At 33.3% G+C, this 22944-nt stretch overlaps 1 protein-coding gene across 15 annotated transcripts in view; it reads left to right on the top strand.

Moving 5' to 3' along the window:
* The window catches only part of LCORL (ligand dependent nuclear receptor corepressor like), a 158072-nt gene that overhangs the window by 111251 nt on the left and 23877 nt on the right, over positions 1-22944 (top strand). For 7 of the 15 annotated variants that reach the window (XR_009220937.1, XR_009220938.1, XR_009220939.1 and 4 more), the window contains 2 exons: positions 9525-9618; positions 17570-22395. The exons of 2 other annotated variants lie outside the window; for them this stretch is intronic. Coding sequence is in view for 7 of the 13 variants with exons in the window: in XM_058546793.1 (XP_058402776.1) it covers positions 9525-9618; positions 17570-22395 (4920 nt within the window). In the remaining 6 variants the exon portion in view is untranslated. Of the gene's footprint in view, positions 1-9524; positions 9619-10949; positions 15518-17569; positions 22396-22944 lie in introns of those variants that run through there. 6 more of the 15 variants (XR_009220942.1, XM_058546795.1, XM_058546796.1 and 3 more) reach the window with 4 other exon arrangements.

Genomic DNA, 22944 nt, shown 5'->3' with positions numbered 1-22944 from the left:
TGCCTGGTCATGTATTCCAACGTAGTAACCTCTTCCTACTTGCCACTGTTATTGTTCTGTTTTGTCTTATCACCTTGTGAAATTATTTTTTATTGATTTGTTTATCTTTTCTTTGTCTACCCCACTAGAATCTAAGTTCCATGAGGGCAGGAATGTTTCTGTCTTGTTCACTGCTGTTCCTTTGTGCCTACAAAAATCACTGGCGTATTTATAGCTATTCAATAAGTATTAATTGAATGAATGAACTATAAAAAGCTATGTGTTGTAGAAAAACTGGAAAATAAATTAGCAAATGAAGAAAATAAAAATTATCCTTTATTCGTCCACCCAGAGGTAACTGCTCGCATTGTTTTTAATCCTTTCAAATCATTTTCTGGAAAAAATACACACTCTCTCTCCTCCCAGAGCTCACTACCACAAATCATACATTATATACTTCTCTGTAACTTTTGTTTGTTTAATATTTTTAAACATTTTATATTACTAAATATTTTTCTGCAGCATCATTTTAATAGTTAAATGGTTGTACTTAACTGAATAGTATTCTATTTTGTGGATATACATTATATTGTGTGTGTGTGTGCTGTATACATATATATATATACTTTATAACTATAATGTATAATATACATTATATTTAATTTGGTATTTTCGGATATATAAGTAAACATCCTTGAGCTAAAACTTTGTGCTCAATCTTAATTTTTACCTTAAGACAAATTCCTAGAAGTGAAATTGCTCCATCAAAGAGTATTCATAAAGCTTTTAGAAGTCAATATAGTGGGGGTGAGTTAGTAACCAGAAGGAGGGGGGAGGTGGGGGGTAGAGGGGATGGAGGTAGTAGCTTCTGGGTTGATGGTGGTAATCTAGGTGCTGTTTACATAGGAATGTTCAGTTCGTGAAAATTCATTAAACTGTGTACTTATGTGCATTTTTGTTATGGATGTCATTTCAATAAAAAGTTCTTTAAAACTCATATAAATCATTTTTGTATGAGAGTGATAAGGGCTATCAAATGTATGGTCAACAAACCTAAAGTTTTCCAATATGACATTGTGGTAAATGTACATCCCACTTTTTAAATAAAATGTTTGGTTAAAACTTAAACTTACAGAATAAAGTAGTGCAGTGCATGGGATAAAAAAGAGCATTTTTTAAAAATGTTTTTCAAGGAATCGACTTGAAGTCTTTTGAAACTTGTCTTCAGTTCAGTACTTGTAGGAATAACTGAAGAAAGAAAAAAGAACTATAATGAAATTCTAAAATGGCATGTGGTGGAAGTGCCAAAATTTTGTTGAATTTTACCAGTAATGTTTTCCTAGTTAAATTTAATATTATTAATTTTTGTATCCTAAATTTTCTATAAGCATTTTACTCTCATTTATATTGTCTCTCATCATTATTAATAAATAGTAGATGAATGAATTCTATGGGATTTCAGTTATATATGCACTAAATAAAATACATTGGGAAAGTAATAATCTTCCGTTTTAAAAAAATATTTGGCTTTCAGAGGGAGGCAAATGAGGGAAGGAAAAACCAATGTTAAGACTTAATTGGGCCGGCCCCGTGGCTTAGCGGTTAAGTGCACGCGCTCCGCTGCTGGCGGCCTGGGTTCGGAACCCCGGGCTCTCACCGACGCACCGCTTATCCAGCCATGCTGAGGCCACGTCCCACATACAGCAACTAGAAGGATGTGCAGCTATGACATGCAACTATCTACTGGGGCTTTGGGGGAAAAAATAAATAAAATTATTAAAAAAAAAAAAAAGACTTAATTGATGTGCTACTCTGATGTTATATTGATTATTTCCCCCATGACTCTGAAACTTTAACTCAATAGTTAAAGTAGTAACAATAAAAACAATTTAAAATAAAATTTGGATAAACCCAAGGGAATCTTTTTACACTTTGGTTTTACTTTTTTAATAAGTTTGTGGTGTTTTTCATTAATATATACTCATTATGGCAAACTTGGAGAACACAGAAAAAAATATATATATAAAGGGATAGATAATATATATTGTGTGTGTATGTGTATATATATATGCACATATAGCACATGTATGCGAGTACATGCCCACACATATTTTTAACGGCTCAAATCCTCATCACAGATCACCATTGTTGCCATTTGGTGTATTCCAGATTTTATTCTATATTGTATTTGACTTTTTGGATTTTTTAGATGATTAGTTATCTATATATCTCTATTCAAGTTTTATATCCTACCTTTTAAAAACATTGTAATAGCATTAACAGTTTCCTATGTTTTATTAATTCCATTAATGGATATGTTAAACCTAATTCTCAAGCAAGTGAGAGTACCATAATTCATATAACCATTTTTTAAATATTTAGGGCTTTAAAAATATATATTTGGGTGCCGGCCCGGTGGCATAGTGGTTAAGTGCCCGCGCTCCACTGTGGCGGCCTGGGGTTTACAGGTTCGGATCCCAGGCATGCACCGATGCACCGATGCACCGCTTGTCAAGCCATGCTGTGGCGGCCTCCCATATGAAGTAGAGGAAGATAGGCACAGGTGTTAGCCCAGGGCCAGTCTTCCTCGGCGAAAAGAGGAGGATTTGCATTGGATGTTAGCTCAGGGCTGATCTTCCTCACACAAAATATATATATATATATATATATATATATATATATATATATATATATATATATATATGTGTTTATTAGTAATACTGAAATCTTCCATTGAAGATCTTTGTACATAAAATCATTTTCATGTTAAATGTTATTTTCCTAAGATAGATACCTTAGAAGAGTGTGAACATTTTCAGGATTTTTGATAACACATTGTTAAATTGTTTCCCAAAGGGTTGTGTTCCTGAACTAGTAATATTCGATGGTGCCAAGTTTATTACACCCTTACCAACATTATAATTTGTCTTTTTAAAACATTACACAGGTTAGAATTATAGTTGAATGCAGACTCTGGAATATGACTGCCTGCATTTGAATGCCGTTTTCGCTACTTACAACTGTGTGACCTTGGGCAAGATAATTAACCTCTCTTTTCAGTTTTATTGTTAAAATTTACAAATTAATAAAACCTATTTATATATTGGGTTGTGTGAGCACTAAATGGGTTAAGACATGTAACGCTCTTAGTGTAGTGTTTTGTGCACACTTTATGTACACTATAGAAAAATATTATAGTTTTATATATTTAGATTTTAAGTAAGTTACCAATATTTTCTAGAAATCAGTTGACTAACAATGGTTAATAACTGAAATCATAGGAATCTCCTAGAAAGTAAGAAAAAACTAGAAAGAGCCAAATGCTGACTAGAACAACACATTGAAGGGCTAAAAGAAAGACAAGAAGCCCCGTTTAAGGAGGTAGATAAGAAGTGATTAGAGACATAAGGTAGAAAGAGCATTAGGGTATTTATTAAGACTGTTAACATAAGTTTGCATCAAACAGTATTAAATGTTAATTAGTGGTGATTTTGGTAAAGATTTTATTGCTAATGATTAGCATTTTTATGGAATTTAATTTGAAATATTTTCTCCTTGTCCAGACAACATAAAGTTTATGTGATATTGTCTCCTCTCATTAAAATTCACTTCCCTTCATGTACTGAATCTTACTGATAGTTACATATTTAATATTGATGATAGATAATGTGGCTTCAAATATCTTTCAACTCAAGTTGGTACTTGGTTATGGACTGAGCTTGGTGATTTGCCTGGTATAGCAACTGGAGACCAATGGTATCTCAGGAGTTAATAAATAAGTGATCATCAATCTTGACAACATTTCTGAAGAAAAATTGGTATGATTATTAGAACCTAACGAATATAGAAATTGATGATTAAAAACCATTCTTAGCCTCTTGAACTTAACTACAGTTTCTCTTTGTGTGTAGCTAACCCTCTTTCCCGTATAGATAGCAAACTTTTGACTGTGTGGTCATTTTCTCACTAGCTGAACAAAGTTCGTTGATTTCATGACTGTTTGTCAGTCAGAGTCTGCTGTATACAATGCTACATGTTTGTGCTTGGTGTTATAGAATTGAGCAAGTCAGTGATGAGTCAATCAATAAGGCTTTGTTGAGGTACTGTTCCTTTCAGACCCTTGCTCAGGAAGTGAATCTTATGCGAAAATCAGCCAAGTAATTATACTTAATTATATATAAATCTTAAATAGATTTTAAGCATAGTTACTAACTCCCCACAATACTATTGGACTTCAGGTACTAAACCATGCAAATTATAATAACATATAAATACGGTATAGAAGAATACAAAGGATGCTGTGGGAGTATGAAAGAAGGGTGAGGAAAAATTAGGAAAACTTTTGAGCGGATGATCCTGAAGGATGTGTAGAAGTCAGCCAGGCCAAGAGCACAGAGCATACTTTGAATGGAGAAAAGCTAGATAGGAGATGAGCAAGAATGGTGTCCTTGGAGGAGTGAAAAACAATTCTATATTATGAGGATTGCATTTGTCTGCTTTGAATAGATCCTTTATCAGGAATTCGCAGGAAAATACAGAACTGAGAACAATTTGTAAATGAAAATTCAAATCTTGATTTTAACAGAGGTGAATTCTAAAAAAAATTACCCCAATAAAGTGTTAATACTCAAGATATTGCCCAATTTGGTCATGGTTTCAATTTTTTCAAATACTAGTCCATTTTAAAAGTTAAAAAGTTATCTCTGGTAACATCTTATATACAACAATTATCTGACCTTGATGAAAGATTACATTGGCCTCTTTTTAATTCTGCACATTTTGCATTAGTGTTTGATCAGAAATAATTAAATTGTGATGTTAATGCCCAGGCTACAACCAGTAAATGGGAACAATTTGTGTTTATTATTAGGAAAATTTTCAAATACACATAAAAATACAGCATAATGATCATGTTCCTGTCACCTAGAAATAATAAATGTGTTATTTGATCGTATTTGCTTCTGACACATTTTCTCTAAAGGAACTATTACATCCTTTCATTTATCCTTGGAAGCAACCACTAATAATACCTGTTTATGCATCTATAAGCAAAATAGTTTTCTGTGCTTTAAAAATTGACATAAATGCGTACTAAATGCACTCTTGTTAATTTAATCCTACAACTTCCTTTCCTTACTCATTAGATTAGCGAAAATTAAAAATCTCAGTGACACGAAGTGTTGTCAAGGATGTGGGAAAGAAATTTGGTAATATCTACTAAAGTTCAAAATGTACGTACCCTACTGTCCAGCACTTTCATTTCCTGGTGTATAAGAGAAATTCTTGTACATGAACACAAGAAAACATTTAGAAGGATTTTCATTTCAACATTGTTTGTAATAGTGAAAAACTAAAACAACCTAGGTACCTACCAATAGGTGGATGGTAAATACATTTCAATCTCTCTCTTTCTCTGTCTTCTCCTTATTTTATATCACCACAGAGAATTTAGCATAAGTGCTTAGTTTTTATCCATCACGTTAATTAGTACTTTGGAAATATATACACACAAAATCTAGTTATCAATGATATGATGTCTCTATTGTGAAGGAGTGATGCTGACAGATGTAATCACCATTCAGCTGGGTATAAATCAGCAGCAGGAGCAAGAAAATGCCCTTTATCCCCATTCCTGATCTTCCTTTTTTTCAATCCTCCTTCTGAAGCTCTCTTTCCCCTTCTCTTACTGTTTTTGCTTTTCTAGTCCAGACAATCCTAGGGGTAACTCTTTTTTATTTTTTCTAGCTCTTGAGCTACAGCCTTTGTGATGGAAAAAGGAATCATGATTTCAGCAAAATACTTTAGTATAGGTGATAATACTGCTAGCAAAAAGTGAGATTTTCTATAGATAACTCAATTTATCTAAAAATCTTTTACTTACATGTTATGTATCTTGTACTCACTACATAAGTGTTCATTGATTAAAGACTTTTATTGTGTGGCAGAAATATGTTGAAAGTGTGTATCTTCCACTTTCACTAGATACAGACTATAATCTGTTACTTTAGTTAGCAAATCCTTTTAGAATAAAACTTTTGACATGGGCAGCCTAGGTGTGGAGAAGGGGCTATGGAAAAAAGATAAAAGCATTTCTCACCTGTTTAAGAGTTCCTAAAGAAGAGGAATCAGGAGTATAGACCTAATTTGGGTAGCTCTCTTAAATATGGAACAGGGCTTAGGTCTAGCTCATCCTCAAGATTAAAATTAGCTATAACCAGTGTCATGTGTGTCTATCAAACCAGCAGTCAAGGAGTGGTCCAAAAAGGCCAAGAATGGCTTTATTTCCCTAGCTATACAGCCTGGTTTTCATAGTTACTGTGAAGGAGAGAGAGAGAAGAGGTTCCTTGTACCTCTCTTTTAGTTTACGTGGAATAATTAATTTTAAATCAACCATATTAAAAGTCTAGAAGAATTTAGAGTTAGAGAAATTTCATTAATTTATTGAATAACACACTTAGGGAGAGTGTTTTTAATGCTACAAACTATATAAAACATGAGGAAAATCAAAACTAGTAAATTCAATAATAAGTCTGAATATGGGTTAGGTAGTAATGATTTTTTGAAGTAGATGGTCTTATAAGGTCTTGAAATAATAAAATTTTAATTGCTGAATAAGAGAAATGAGATGGTAAAGGGGAAAACAGCATTCATTTCCTTCTTTTAGTAGGTTCTAGCACTCTACTGTTGTTTATGAAATACAAGTGAATAAGTCAAGATCCCTGACCTTGAGGAATTCAGTCTCATGGGAGAAAAAGATCTAAATCAGTGATTGCGTGAGAGTGTCATAAGTGTCATAGGATATTGACGCAAGGGAGACAGTACTCAGTTTGCTTGGGGGGATCTGGGTCTTGAAAGATGAGTAGGAGTTTGACAAGTTGAAAAGGTGAAAAGAGCCTTCTAGGCAGGAGGAACCATGCACTGCAGTTTGAGAGACCTGACACCACATGGCGTGTTTGAGGAACTGCAAGTGGTTAGATACACAGGAAGTGTGAGGGTTGAGATGATTTGGAGAAGAGCATAAGATTGGGCTGGATGGATAAACTGGAGCAAGGTACTTCATTTAACAATTGTTTAAGTACTATGTGCCGTATACTTTGTTACCTGTCCAGTCTTCCGTTTTACACTTTTTTCTCTTTTTTTTTTTTGTGAAGAAGGTTGGCCCTGAGCTAACATCTGCTTCCAATCTTCCTCTTTTTGCTTGAGGAAGATCGTCCCTGAGCTAACATCTGTGCCATCTTCCTCTATTTTGTATTTGGGACGCCTGCCACAGCATGGCTTGATGAGCAGTGTATAGGTCCACGCCCAGGATCTGAACCCAAGAATCCCAGGCCACTGAAGCAGAGCGTGGGAACTTAACCACTATGCCACCAGGAGAGCCCCCGCTTTTACCCTTTTAATCTAGGCACTCTAACCTCTAGCCATACTGAATGTCTTCCAGTTCTTCAAAATTCTTTTCAACCAATATTTGTTGAACACTTATTATGTGCCAGGTACTATTCTAGGCAGTGGAGATACATTGGTGAATAAAATAGACATGTCTCTGCCCTCACGTAGCTTATAATTGGGTGGCTAACACTGGTAAGGAAATAACTAACTAGAATACAGCCTGCCAGATACCAAATAATGTGGATAAGTGTTGCAGGTATAGGAACCTAGAATAATGATGATCATCCAAGTCCAAGTTGTGTCCTGAATGATTGAATGATGAGTAAAGTTTGGTAAGAATTAGGGTGAGTGTGGGGATAGAAGGAGGAGAGGATTAGGAGACTTCTAGGCAGAGGAACCTAACTGGAAGTGTGAAAGCCCAGAGATGAGAAGCAGCATAGCACTTTCCCAACAGGTTTCTCTGCTCCTCCTTATCCCCTTGCAGTTCGTTCTCCCCACAGCAGGTTGATTCTTAAAAAACATAAATTAAAATTGTGTCAGTCTTGTGCTCAGAATCCTCCAATGATTTCCTGTCTCTCTCAAGATAAAATTCAAATTTCTTATGATGGTCTACAAGCCCTTCGACATTTCTGATCTCATCTCATTCAGCCTGGCTTACTCCATTCCAGCCACCCTGACCTCTGTCCTGTTCCTCAGACATTCCAGACATGATTCCATATCACAGCCTTTGCACGAACTGTTTCTTCTAGAAGCTCTCCCCCAGATAATCTGCTTAGTGTGGTACCCTCACTTTGTTCCGGACTCTGTTCAAGTCAAAGAGGCCTGTACTGGTAACATTCGATAAAATGGCAACCTGCTCAGCCCTACCCTCATTACTCTATCAGCATACTGTGCTTTATTTTTCCTCAGTAGCACTGAGCATCAACCTGAAATATGTTTGGTGGTGGTGGTGGTGGTGGTGGTGGTGGTGGTGGTGGTGTATGAATTATCTCACTAGATTCTAAGCACCATGAGAATAGGTACTTTATATGCCTTTTTTTTTCTTACTGCTGGCCCTCCAAATTCCTAAAATAGTGCTTTGCACATAGTAAGCACTCAAATTATTATTGAATTACACACAGTAGGATATGGTGGGACATGTAATGTTTTATTTTTCTCATCTTTATTTTGCCAGTGTACTTAAGTGTTAGGTAAATTTATATGGTAATTGTAAAACACAGTTGAATTCTTTTTAAACTCAGTTGAATTTTTGAGTATATTTTTTAAACATGTATTTTCTTATGACTCCTTTCTTATAGCTTAAATTTTCCATTTTTTAGCTATCAGTAAAGATATTCACAGTATTATTTCTTATTGTGTTTTAAATTCATAGTTTATTCTTTTTGACCTTGAAGATCATCAGATTAACAGTATGTCAGAATCATTGAAGTTTTGTTTATGCAAATTCAGTATTAATAAAATAACTATTTTAATGACAAATATTTAGACAGTTTTCTAACAGGTTATTTTTCCTAAAATGTTATATTGTTAGAAGTTATGTCTTCATCCAATCACAGATATAACCACAGTATATTACATAGGCAATGATTCAACTGTTGTACTTTTCAATTATTTAACGTAGTAAAGTTTTGCACTGTGAGTTCTAAAAAATACATTGGTTATACGCAGAGTCAGTTTACCTAAAGTATATGTTCCACATATTGCTAGTCCTAGTAAATGCTAAGTATTTTTCTCTTATTTGCCATCATATTTTCTATGCTCTCTGTTTTGTACAACTTACATCACTCCTACTTTCCCAAAGCATCATCTGGGCAGCCTTGAGTAGAAAACAGTCATGAATGAGCAGTCAAATGACTGTTCACTGCAAAACACTTGGAAAGGTGACCAAGGGTTGACTTCAAACAGATTTTATTTCGTAACCTGTTTGTGTCTTCATATCACTTGGCAATGCCAGCTCCTCCTCTTTTCTTTTTTCCTATGTAGTGCTTCCCAGGGTCCTGTTGTTAAAACCACAAGATGAGTTGGTAATGGCCACGTGTCAAATACGAGTGTTAATTTTTAGGTCATGATTTAGTAGATCAGCAAAATATGAAATGTTGAAATGTAAGGATTACCTATCTGTCACAAATATAAAGTTTTTTCTCTTGCAAAAATTATAGGGGATGGAGTGTTAGATCTCTCTACAAAGAAAACCAGCATAAAATCTGAAGAGTCATCCGTATGTGATCCTTCTTCTGAAAATTCCGTGGCTGGGTAAGCAATATCTAGGAAATATAATTTAATATTAATATAAAATTATCTCTGCAGAGAACTCTTAATACTCCTCTGAGTAGATTGACGTATATAGTTTTCTTCCAGAATTGTTGTCACTCATAAGTGTGTGTCTCTCATACCTTTCATTTGTCCTTCTCTTTCTTTTTTATTCTTTCTGTTAAAGAAAAGTTATCAGAACAATCACCAAACTTTAGTTCATGTTACTAAAATGAACTGCCAACTTAATCATTGAATATAACTAAGAAGCAGGATGAGTAAAGAGAATTTTCAATTCAGTTTTCAAGAGGCAATTTTAAGGGAAATATGTAATTTCACTATTTAATTTTTTTAAACAATCAACAAATTTTACAAGTACTGTATTTACTAATTCTTATAGCTAGCTTATAGTGTTTACGTTTTTTTCATTGTGCTTTAGGTGTGGTGGCAAACTACTTAATATATCTAGTAATCACCACAAAAAAATCCTTTCATGCTTTGAAAGCTGTCATTAAATTAATTAAATAAATAATTAGTAGTGAAATGCTGTTCTGTTGGATTTTTGGATTGTTTTTTGTAACTTTTGCATCTTCCCATTAACAAACTGCATAGGAATCTTTTTCTGTCACATTTAAATCTTAGATGTAGAGTGTAATTTGTTTCAACTAAGGCTGTAGTAGCTTTTGAGTTATAAGGTATAGTAAGCTTTCTGTTTGAGAAACTGAAAATTACAATGATACATTTGAAATAGAAATAACATTTCTAATATCTAAAATTACTTTATCCAGATATAAATTATCTACTTCTTTCAAATTTTAAGTTTTTGTCTAGAGAAAAAGTAGTCTTGTGGAAATATGGGATATTTGTGTTTGGAAATATTCTTGCTGCTACAAATTTCCTTTAAAGGGGTTGACTCTTTTATTACTTGTTTAGCGGTAACGTCACGTTTCTACTAACAAAAACTCCTTTAGGATTTGGGTATTTTTTATAATGGAACTCTAATTGTACAAATAAAAATTATAAGTGTTGCTCTGCAAGCATCTGTCAGAGGAATAGCAACATCATGAGAATATTTTTACAAATACTGAGTTAGGATTTTATGTTCTTGGAAGGTCTGCCCGTTGAGGCCACCGTATGATTGACACATTGTCCTACCAGGACTGTAGCGTTTGCTTTGATAAGGAGTAACTACTACATCTCACAGACTTAAAAGAGTTATAAGCAGTGATGTTACCTAAGCAAGGAGTATAATAAAGGAGTGGACCCTCCCCTTCCATAGCTGTGTGAGAGTCTCTCATGCATCAGTTTACCATCGTTTCATTCCATCCATCCAGGAGACTACACAGAAACAGAGAGGACTATGTGGAAAGAAGTGCTGAGTTTGCAGATGGTTTGCTCTCAAAAGCTTTGAAAGACATTCAGTCTGGAGCACTGGACATAAATAAAGCAGGCATACTTTATGGCATACCTCAAAAAACTTTACTTCTCCACTTAGAAGCCTTACCAGCAGGGAAGCCTGCATCTTTTAAAAACAAAACTCGAGATTTCAATGATAGTTACTCATATAAAGACAGTAAAGAAACTTGTGCAGTGCTGCAAAAAGTAGCCCTGTGGGCAAGAGCTCAAGCAGAGCGCACAGAAAAAAGTAAACTCAATCTACTTGAAACCTCAGAATTAAAATTCCCAGCAGCTTCCAGTTACCTCCATCAGTTAACTCTACAGAAAATGGTTACTCAATTTAAAGAAAAAAGTGAAAGCCTACAATATGAAACTTCACATCCGACTGTACAGTTAAAAATTCCTCAGCTACGAGTAAGTTCTGTTTCAAAACCACAACCTGATGGTCCTGGTCTGCTGGATGTTATGTATCAAGTTTCCAAAACCTCTTCAGTCCTAGAAGGATCAGCTCTCCAAAAACTGAAAAATATACTCCCTAAACAGAACAAAATAGAATGTTCTGGGCCTGTAACTCACTCAAGTGTTGACTCTTATTTTCTACATGGGGACCTCTCTCCTTTGTGTCTTAATTCTAAAAATGGAACAGTTGATGGAACCTCTGAAAATACTGAAGATGGATTGGATCGAAAAGATAATAAGCAGCCCAGGAAAAAACGTGGCCGTTATCGGCAGTATGATCATGAAATAATGGAAGAGGCTATTGCAATGGTAATGAGCGGAAAAATGAGTGTTTCCAAAGCACAAGGAATTTATGGGGTACCTCACAGCACTTTAGAATACAAGGTAAAAGAAAGATCTGGAACACTGAAGACTCCTCCGAAGAAGAAGCTCCGATTACCAGACACTGGGTTATATAATATGACAGATTCAGGGACTGGCAGCTGCAAAAACAGCAGCAAGCCTGTGTAGATTACTTGTTAGGAAAATGTTTGTATGTGTGTATGTGCGTGTGTGTGTATGTGTGTTTGCGTGTGCGTGTATGTGCACAGGTGTGTATTTGTGTGTCTGTATACACACATGTGGGAATTACAGATGCTCACTCTGACAGGAGACATGAAATTTTACAGTTTAAAAACCACTTACATGCCTTTTGAAAAAAAAAGTTTTATTCAGGGTTTTCACTGTGGACAGAATTATATAGTTGCTTACTTAATTCTGATAGTTTGTATTTAATCCTTGTATAAATAGGTGAAAAAGATTCAGGTTTTCTTTAGTAGTCAATAGCATAAAGCGTGTGGGAAAACAAGTAATTGTCAAGTGAAACATTTTTATTGGTGAAAGACCGCTCCAGCCATTCAGTTAAACCATCTTATAATGGAAATATGATATTAATAGTTTGTAAACATTTTTACATAACACACTTACAGTTACTGTAAGTACGTGAACCAACCAGAGTTTGAATAGACAGCTATCTCCATACTAAGCAAAATTAATATATACAGTATTAGTACACTACAGTGCATTCTATGAAATATGAAATGCACTCAAGTGCATCTACCAGGAATAGAAAAGAAAATCTTAAATGATATGTATAATGAAATTTAATATTTATCATTTAATAGTTGATTTAGCAGGAAGTTGGGGTTTATAAGGTATATACTTTTTAAAAAAACTGACACATAGGTAACCCCAGCAGCTATAGAATCCTTTAATATAAGATGGAATAAGAACAAAAAGTAATTTAAATTTAATTATTAAAATAATTTAATTTTGTTTTTCATTTGAAGAATAAGCTAATGTGTAAGGTTAGAAAAGAAAGTTGGAATGCAACTTAGAGCATGTTTATAATGTGCACAGAAAAGGCTTGAGAATAATAATTTTGGTTTAAATGTGCTGGTTCATGTTATGACTACTTTAAATTTTAAGGATTGTGACACACTCCTACTATTGAAAAACCTCAGTGTAACTTTAATATATTTGCTGCTGTGACATTTCAAAACATTTTCAGTTTATCAAAATGAATTACAGATTTCATTTTGGTGGGCGATACATTACCATTTTGCTAATAACCAAATTTGCAGTTTGTTCAGGGTCTTGAATAGATTTACAAATATTTAACACTGAAGCTGTTTTGAACTTTCAGTAATGTAAACTCTCTACTAATTGGGTAGTTAGAAGCTGGGCAGTGCATTTTAACTTTTACTAGACTCATGAAAGAGAGACCAGTAATTTTTATATAGCAGTTTTAAAATGTGGTTCAGAGTATCCATGTTGGATTTATGGAGTATGCAGTTTTAGTGGTAAAATGTTATAAAGCATGTGCCTCCATATAAAGAATGGGGATTTGCTTCATATGTTCAAAATTCTCTGAGTGCCCCTTTTCTCTGTTAAAATTCAGGTTCTGATCATTTTTCGAAGCCAGTTTTCCTAAGTCCAAAAGGAATACTTAAAGCTGAATTTAAAAAATAAGTGCACCTTGTCAAATACTTGTGTTCTTACACTTGTGTTTGTGTGTATCTAATAATCACATATACATGTAATACTAAAGAGATTTTCAGCTATTACATTTAAAAACTGCTTACATATGTTTAAAGAAACTGAAGAGTGGGAAATACACAACCAAGTAGTTTATTTGGTCTCTTAGATCTATATTGAACCCTCTTCAGCTGTTGATGTTACCTGCATACTAGGGTATGAATCCTCTTGCTCTTTTTTTTTTTTCTTCAAGAAAGTATACATAATAGATTGCAAAACAGCAGGTGTCAGGGTCATCTTTCTTTTTAAAGAATTAAGCCATATTTTGTGAGGGCCAGAACTTGGATTATTTAATATATTTCCCCTCCCCCCCCCATTGAAAAGCAAAGTTAAAAATAAAGTGTTTCAACACAATTTTATTGACCTCTTTATACAGAATTTTACTTGCAAAAATTTGGGGGCTTGAATGCATTACATAATATTTATATTGTATTGAGCTTTTTTATTCCTCACACTATATTTACATTAATAAATTGATTGAGAAGTTTATAGTAAAGGGATACTTACAGAACACTTTTATATCATTTAAAAGATGACCTGACCAAAAACTTTACAGGATTCATAAAATCAGGGATCATTTTGCTATTGACTTCGCAGTGATCAGTAGTTTTATAGGTAATGTTATAGTTAATTTGCAGCATTTTAGTACTTGTATTATTTATTTTTGGTCAGAAATAGTAAATTAAATATTTTTTGATAGTTTATAGGTAATGATCAACCCATAACTTTTAAAAGAAACAAAATGTTTCTAATTATTGAGTTAACTTTTGATTATACAAACTAGGAAAGGCAGGGAAATTTATGGGTTCCCCTTCCCCCCAGTGATTCTATTAAGATGTTCTTTATGTTAAACTTTCAAAGTACTTTATAAATTTAGTTACCAGTTATTACTTATTAACTGACAATTTTCTGAAAAATCCAGTTTCAGCAGACTTTTAATGAAGGTGAAAGCAACCCTTATGTGCTTTCTACTTATTTGAATGTTCCTCAAGTATTTTATATTTAAAAAAAAAAAGAAGGAAAAGAAAAAACAGTGCCTCTGTTTTTAGAAAACTACTGCTCAGTAAAGTTGTTTAAACCATTTCTGGTAGCTAATGACAATTTTATATTAAATTGTATACTAACTTTAGTGAGACTGATTTTTTTAGTTGTTTACAGTACAAATACTTGTATTTGTTTTTTAATTGCAGTATTTCCATTGTCGCAGTAATTTAGTAAAACTCTGTGGCTGCCTTGATTTTGACAGATTTTGTTAATATAAACTGATTGTTAGGCAATTAGTTATATTTATGCATAAATCAATTGCACTATAATTCATGAATTATTTATTACAATATTTTCTAATGAATTCATGTATCTGTCTTGTGTTGTAAATGTACTGTAATTCTGTTTCTACTTTGTGTTGTTATATATCTAAATCTGATTGTATGAATTTTAATTGTTCAGTTAACGTGTTTCTAGGTTGTAATTTGTAGTAAAGCACTTCAATGCTTTTGCACTTAAATTTACAACACTGTTGGTGTGTGATTGATTTACTCACTCAGTAAAAGAAAAAGAAAGAAAAACAAAGAAAAAAATTGACTACACTGACTTCTTTGATTCACTCTAGGAAGGAGTTTTATTAATATTAATATTAGAAATTGACTTTCTCCAAAGAACTGCTTCAACAACAAAACTTGTAATGGGCAAAACGGATAGTAACATACAAAAAATAGGCAGGATGTTTTGGTTTATAAATCAAACAGGAAAAGGTTAGAAAAATTTTTAGCATCAAAAACAAGGAAACTATGAAAGATATAATTTTAGAAATTTTATATAATCACTTGAGAATAAATTCTAGATTACAGACTTATGTGTATTCATCTATTATTTACTCATGTATTTAGGTTTTTCTTTGAGGTTCTAACATGCAGGAAATACAGAAAAGAAAAAATTTGAAGCCAAATAAGCATATTGTGGAGTTTTATTATTTGAGAATTTAGTTATCTAATCTAATATCTGAATATCGGATTAGTAACTTTACTAAGCTCTTCTTCATATAGCATTAGATGGGAATTACTGGCCACTGTAGTATTTTTGAAATTCCACTATTAAAAGTAGCAAACTGAATAAGAAACTCTTATAGATTTCCCTTTCAGAAGAGTGATATAAAAATCTTGCAGTGGTTTTCTGAATAGTTAACACTAGTCATTAGTTTCAATTATTTCCACTTTATGCTTGACTTTGCTAACAGAAGAAAGCATTTGAGGCTTTCAGATATTGTTATGAAAGCATATTAATCTTTAAAATACTGTGCCATGTATTTTTCTGAGAAACATGAAATTTCTCTTTAAATAGTCACAGATATGTTTAATGGGCCGTAACATAACTTGAAAGAAACTGGTGAAGTGTGTCTGTCAGAACATTTTTGGGTTTTCTTTTGCTTATGTGAAAACTATAATTTTTAATTTGCTGGAAAAGAGTATAATATCACTTATATCTTCATATTTGATGGTGAACATTTCCTCCTGCCTTTGTTCTCTACGTATATTTTTTGAATTATCTAATAGTGAATCTTGGGAGCCAGTTCCATCATTTTACACTCCCAACCATGATAAAATTTACAAAAATATATTCAGAAAAGAAAGGATACTGGGGTCGTGTCCTGTCTTCATCTTTCTAGAGGGGGCAGTGGACTCAAAACATTTGATTGTAATTTCATACCTCTTCTCACTTTGTTTGATAGCCTCCTTATGTCAAATCACATGCTAGTTTTAGTGAAACACTGGTTGAATCTAGCAAAATTATCTTTTTTCTAGAAAAAGTTGGATCTAATATTCAAAATTTGCTTTGGTGTTTTTGCTACTCAACATAATTTTTATGAAATGTAGATAAAATATTGTATACTTCTCTGTGACACAAGCCAGTTTTAGGGAGTAAAATAAAGAAGTTAATTTCACTTTGCATTTTAAAAGAAAAATCCTTTAATTTTTAAAATACATGAACATAACCCTTTATTTAAACAAAATACAATCTTCTGTTGCACTTCATAATCAGCGTATCCCAATTCCAACCCTAAATAAAATTTCTACAAACCAGGAACTACTAACAACAACAACAAATATAAGAAATCACTAGTGGGAAGCTATTTTCATGTACAGAGTTTGGTGATATGTTTAATTTGAATAGATACTTTTCTGAAACAGAATTCTTTTAATATATTTTATTCTTCTTGCTGCTGGTATTGGATTAAAAAATTTTTTTTGTAAACTTCTACATTGATTGCTAAGTAATCCTGGGTCTTAGTTAAAGTTAGATGTATATTAGTTTCTGCAGTGGGACATTTTCCAGCATTTGAAATTAAATAATTAGGTAAGTAATTTCTTTAGTTTTGATGTAATTACTTTAGTATTTAAAAATCAATTAAAAATAGATTTTATTTTTAAATAGCTTAAATTTTTAGTTTTGTTATTAGGTTAAAAAGCCTGCAGCTTAATTTTAGAAAAGACATTGTTATTTATATGAAATCTAAATTCCTTAATTGTCCTTGTGACTGTACAGAGCTCTTTTATTAATGTTATTTTCACTACCTTGAAAAAATATCTATTTTAAATAAAGATAAGAAAGATTTCTCCTACTTTTCATTTGCACTAATATGGACTGATAATTATCAAAATAACTTGTGAAAGTCTACTTTAGAAAAATTTTAACTGCTTCTGAAGCACTTTCCATTAAATATTCTTAATATATCCAAAGCAGTAAACAAGAGCAATCTGTAAATATAATCATATCTATAATTATCAGCTTCTACATTGCAAAACTAGGGCTTTACTTTGACTCTTACACATTGTCATAGGAAATTATCATCAGTGCTTCATTATATTTTCGCTAAACAATAATCAAGATGTCATTATTGCAGCTCTATAGGAGTTAGGACCAGCAATACCAAAATATCTTCTGTTCAAACTCTGCTAAAATTATACCTCCTTATAATATTGGTTTTTTTGCTGTAATTCATTTTTTGTTTGATTTTTATTTTTAGTTCAACTGTTGATGCAAAATCAGAGGAAGCTACTAAAATGGAAAAAGGAAAATCAGCATTAAGCAAAGTTTTGGAATCTTTGTGCATACATCACCAGCAACAAGTTTTGGCTATGTTGAAATTTCTAATCCAAGAGCAGAATGCTGCTTCTCTTTGCTGTTGTAATACGTCATATACTATGTCTTCAGAATCTCAAAAGCCCCTAATTGAAGATGATTTGCATGGTCTTTTTTGTAGTTGTGAATATAGGCTGGCAGAAAGAGGGTGTTTACAAAATGAAAGACAAAGCCCTGGTTTTGTGCCTCTGCCAGTCTGTATTAAAGATTTACATTGTTTGTCTTGCCAAACTGTAGCTATTGAACACTTTAAGACAGTAGTGAATGGAGGAATTGCAAACAGTTATCATTCTCACAGGTGCTGTTCTGGACTCTTACCAAACGTTCACTCTACAAAATCAGGCTTTCACACTCCTCTTCCGTCAAGGGAAGTATGTGACGTTTCAGTTGGTCTTAAAGATGTTTGTAGATCTCGAAGTCCCTCACCTCCGCCATTATCACCTGTACAGACTGAAGGATTTGAAAAATTGAAAGATGTCATCTCAGAGCTTTCAGCCTTAGAAAATAACAGACTTGAAGCAAACATTAACCAGCCTCCATCTCTCACACCAGCAGAAATAAGCAGTGACAGGGGTGATCACGAAGGTAAAATACATAAAACTAAAAAATTCAGGAACTCTGATTCTTTTCTCTTGGAAGACAGCAATAATTGTACTACAAATCATGAAAAAGGTGAAACTACTGTAATTTTTCAAGATTTAATGGATCGTATTAATGAAAAATTAAAATCAATAGAAACCACAGATACAGCAAACCTTATTAAATTATCTAGCAGTGATTGTAATACAGATAATGATTTAAAATTGAGAGATTTAATAACCTCTCTCTTGCATAATGCAAAGGCCAGTGATTACAGTTTTATGGAATTACTGAGTCAACATGATAAAAAGGTAGAAAATAAAATTATTCAGACAAGATTTCGAAAGCGTCAAGAAACCTTATTTGCAATGCACAACTCTCCTGATTCACCCATGTTTAGAAGGCAATCTTTACAGATAAAAAGAGAACTTGCTAGTCTTGATGAAAATTTTATAAGGAAAAAATACACTGAAAAAAATTCTAGGAAATTGATGTGCAACGATGAGATATTTTCAACGGACAAAGAAGAATTCTGTCATTACCAATCACCTTCTTTACAAAATTCTAAAAGCCTTCAAGAAAATACTCATGCAGAAACATCGTTTTCACCAGATTATGCATTACAGTCATTGCAACTACCTCTTCATAGTTTAGAAGCTAACTTGGCTTTTGATCTGTTTTCAGAAAGGTTTAAAACAACTTCCCGTGAGAAAATGAGCATAAGAAAATCACAGGAGAAATCTGCAGCTGGAAAAAAATTTTTGCAAAATCGTAGGGAGAATCCAAAATTAGAGAATACTCAAACTCCTTTGAAAAGTGATGTTCCTGGACTTTTGAACAGAACTAAACGAAATATTGTGCCTCCAGGGTGGTATTCTATTTATGTAACAAATAACTGTGTTTTCAAAAAGTCCCCTAAGGCCAAAAAAGTTTCTGAATCTACAAAAAAAAAAGATCCAGTGAAAAATATGCAAATCGAAAGCCCACACGATATAGATCTAAACAAAATTGCAATGAGTTCTAATTTACAAGTTGTTGTGGAGCGTTTGGAAGATACAATAAATATGGCCAAAACATCTTGGAATAATCAGTCATTATCAGAAGGATATAAAGCACCCAAGAAATTGATAGAAATTGATGGTAAAGATCAAAATCCTGGTAGAAATGTGACTCTTACTGTAAGTAGAATGACATGCAAAGAGCAGAGTTTATCAAAATCTGTGGTAGCATCCAGCAACATCAAAAGCAATCATATGCCTGCAATAGATTTGAATAACAAAAGACTTGATAATCTGAAAAAGTCATCTATTTTAGATACGGGTAGCTTGATTTCCAGGGTTGAAAATGTACCAACAAAGTATGAAGCCATTGAAAGCTCTTCTTTTTCCAACTATTCTAGTCCTATCAAACTCATGTTTTTATCTGAGGTTAAAAGCAGTGAAGGAGTCAAATATACTTTAACTTCAGTCAGTACTTCCAAATCAAATACTGATCTTCCTTCTAAGAAACGTCCAACTCATCATGTAATTGAAAAAAAACCAGAAACAAATGAGGATATCCCAAATGCAAACTTTGAAAATTATAGTTCTGATCTTAATGATTGTGACACTCTTCAAGGAGAACTAAAATTTAGTAGTGCAAAAGAAACTGCAGAATCCTCTGCAATGTTTATAGATGATGTGAATAGTGATAAGCCACAAGAAGAACCTAAGGAAAATTCAAGCAGTGCTATTGATTCATCTTTTAAAAGAAAACCAGGTAGGCCTAAAAAAATAGGTCCCCAGGTTGTGAAACAGATTAAGCGACCAATTGGAAGACCACCAAAACCTAAAACTGATCAGACAGACATCACCATTTGCCAAAATGAGTCCTTTAGTGCTAGAAAGAAAAGCCCAGAATCTCTCATATCAGAAGTAAAAGAGGGTATTTATAAAAAGAGTATTACAGTAACTGTTATTTATGGAAGGTCAAGAAGAACTAAAAGGCATGTTTCTGAAGGAAGTGTAAACATAAGCAATGTTATGTCTTTAAACAATAATGTTGCTGATTTTCCAACTGAATATAGTAGTCTCAGAAATATTAGAGAATACAAAATTGACTCAGATGAAAGAATAAGTGCTGTTTCCAGTTTGACTACTGAAAGTGAGATCTTGGGGTCTGGCTTTGAATATGTCAGACCTATCAAGAACAAGTCTGTGATACCTCAATCTTCCAAGAACATTATTCGACCAAATCAGAAGCCTTTAGCAATAATTAGGAAGCCTGGTAGACCTGCAAAAGTGAAAATCTCTGGCATATCTGTGACTATTAATAGAGTTTCACCTCAGGAGAGAAAAGTAAGTATTAGCAGCTGCTTACCTCCTTTAGAACAAGAGAATATATTAGAGAAAACTCTGCCTGAAGAAAAGTATGATCACCAATGCGATAAGATGGATACAAGGCACACGGAAGCTGACATATTTAAGAATGGGTCAAAAAGTATGGTTGCTACTATACCTTTGAGACATTCTATTAGGAATAGAAAACCATCTCTGCATTTCTTACGTTCATTAGCATCATCTAGCTCAATAATTTATAGAAATGCTCTACTCCATAAATCGTATAAACTGCACTTGCAGAAAGGTAAAAGTCAGAAGGAAAAACATAGGCAGTCAAGGATAAAAATAGCTTCAAAATGTACCCCAGGAGCTAGAAATTCAAGGAGTGCAAAAAAGTGTTACGAAGATAACAAATTACTACCCATTTCTGAAGTATCCTTGGACCCTATCATTTCATCAAACCGTTTGCTCAGATGGTGGGCTGCTTCTACTTCCAATGATTCCTTGTTAGAGGAATTAAACAATAGATTTGAGCAAATAACAAATGCTTGGGTGCAGGTCAATGGAGATGAAGCTGAAAATTGTGTTCATAAAAAAAGAGGACACATTGAAAATGATAATTTCAAAGTAGCAAACCCGTTGGAAACCTGTCTTTTAGAACTTGAAGTTTCACCTGTAAAAATGCTTTTTCGGAAAAAGTATGATTTGAATGAACTCTGTACCTGGTTTATGCAAACAACAGAAACACAGTCTCTCTCACTAGTTAGAAAAGCAAATGCTCGAAACCCTTTGGAAGTAATAAATACCAGAGGAATTAAATTAAGGACCAAGTATTCTGATTTTAATACCAGCCCCTTCAGAAAGCACTTTAAAAAATTTGCACTATCTTCTCCTTCAAAATCAGCAGGAAAGTTGCATATACTGCATAAAATGGTTAGTTCTCCACTCTTAAATGTGAAAAGTAATTTAACACTAGCTAGATTAAAAAGAACTGAGTTTAAGAGGTTGCAACATGAAAGGTGGAGAAGAGAGGGAAAGCTGCACAACCAAGGAACAATTGATTGGATCTCTAAAAGGAGGAACTTAAGATTCTTCTGCCAGAACCGATTTTTAAATAAGACTGAGGGGGGATCAAATGCTGATGTCCCACTCCAAGGAAAAAACACAGTAGATAATCAGTTTATTTTGCCACCTGAGATCAGGGGTGACTTTTTGCAACAAAGGGTGGCAATGTCTGACTTCAGAACACATGCTAGTTTAGAGAATAAATTTAAGTCAGAAGCAAAGGAGAATGGAACAAATTGCAGTCAAAAAGATTTTGAAAAGGGACCAAGACTAGGAAATGTATGTCAAAATAATTGGAGGTCAAAAACCTTAAAAGATTGTAGAATATTTTTGAGGAAGATCAACTATCTTGAACACAGAAATACCTTTAAGCTAAATACAATCATTTACTCTCCTGAATCTAGTGACAGTGGAAATAATCGTCAAACTCATATAGAAGAATCAAAGCGTTTTACCTTAAGATCCCATTCTGCTAGGCAAAATTCTTTTAAAAAGCAATCTAAAGAAATAGAAAATGCTAAAACAAATAGTCCTTCAACCAATAAATTTCCTGGCCAACTTGACAATAGTAAATTAAATAAATGTGTTAACTATGACAAGAATCCTTCTGATAATTCTGAAGTTCTTAGCAAATTGAACAAAAGAAAAAGACCAGCATGGAAGACCACAGAAATGTCAACAAAAAGACATAAACGACAGTCTTGCAACAGTGGACAAATGGCAAACTATTATTCAAAATCCCAACTAGGTAAGTTTTTCTCTACTTAATTTTAAAGTTTCATTGTAGGTGCCTTGAGTCAAGTATGAGATAATGGGTAGAAAAGGAACAGCTGATTTAGTTTTAATTTATTTCCAAAATATTTGGACAACCTCATTTCTTGGCACCTAGTATGAAACTCATGAAATTAGGTGCTGCTAAATGTACCAGTGCACTTCCCCACATCTTAATGTGTCCAGGATTTCAAGCAATTTAAAATATATTTAGTAGAGACATAGAAAGCTTCTAAACATATATCATTAATGTAAAAGTGATATTATCTGCTTTTGCATTTGATAGGTCTAATATAAAATAAACAGTCTGACAGATAAATATGCCCAAGTAACTATCTAAAAATTAACTACTACACTGCAAGCTAATATATATTTATTGTCTTGATAAATTAATAACTTAGACTGTGTGGAAAGACTATCTCATTGCCAAAGTGATAAAGACTATAAAGTATATCATAATCGTAGGATATCAGTCTTGTATTCACCATTAAGTTGTTTTGCCGTTTAGTACTTTGGGAACCACTTT

The sequence above is a fragment of the Diceros bicornis genome, chromosome 8 (genome assembly GCF_020826845.1).
Source record: "Diceros bicornis minor isolate mBicDic1 chromosome 8, mDicBic1.mat.cur, whole genome shotgun sequence".
In the NCBI taxonomy this organism is placed as follows: Eukaryota; Metazoa; Chordata; class Mammalia; order Perissodactyla; family Rhinocerotidae; genus Diceros; species Diceros bicornis.
The sequence above is the reverse complement of the archived record's forward strand: the minus strand, read 5'-3'. Positions and strand labels throughout refer to the sequence as shown.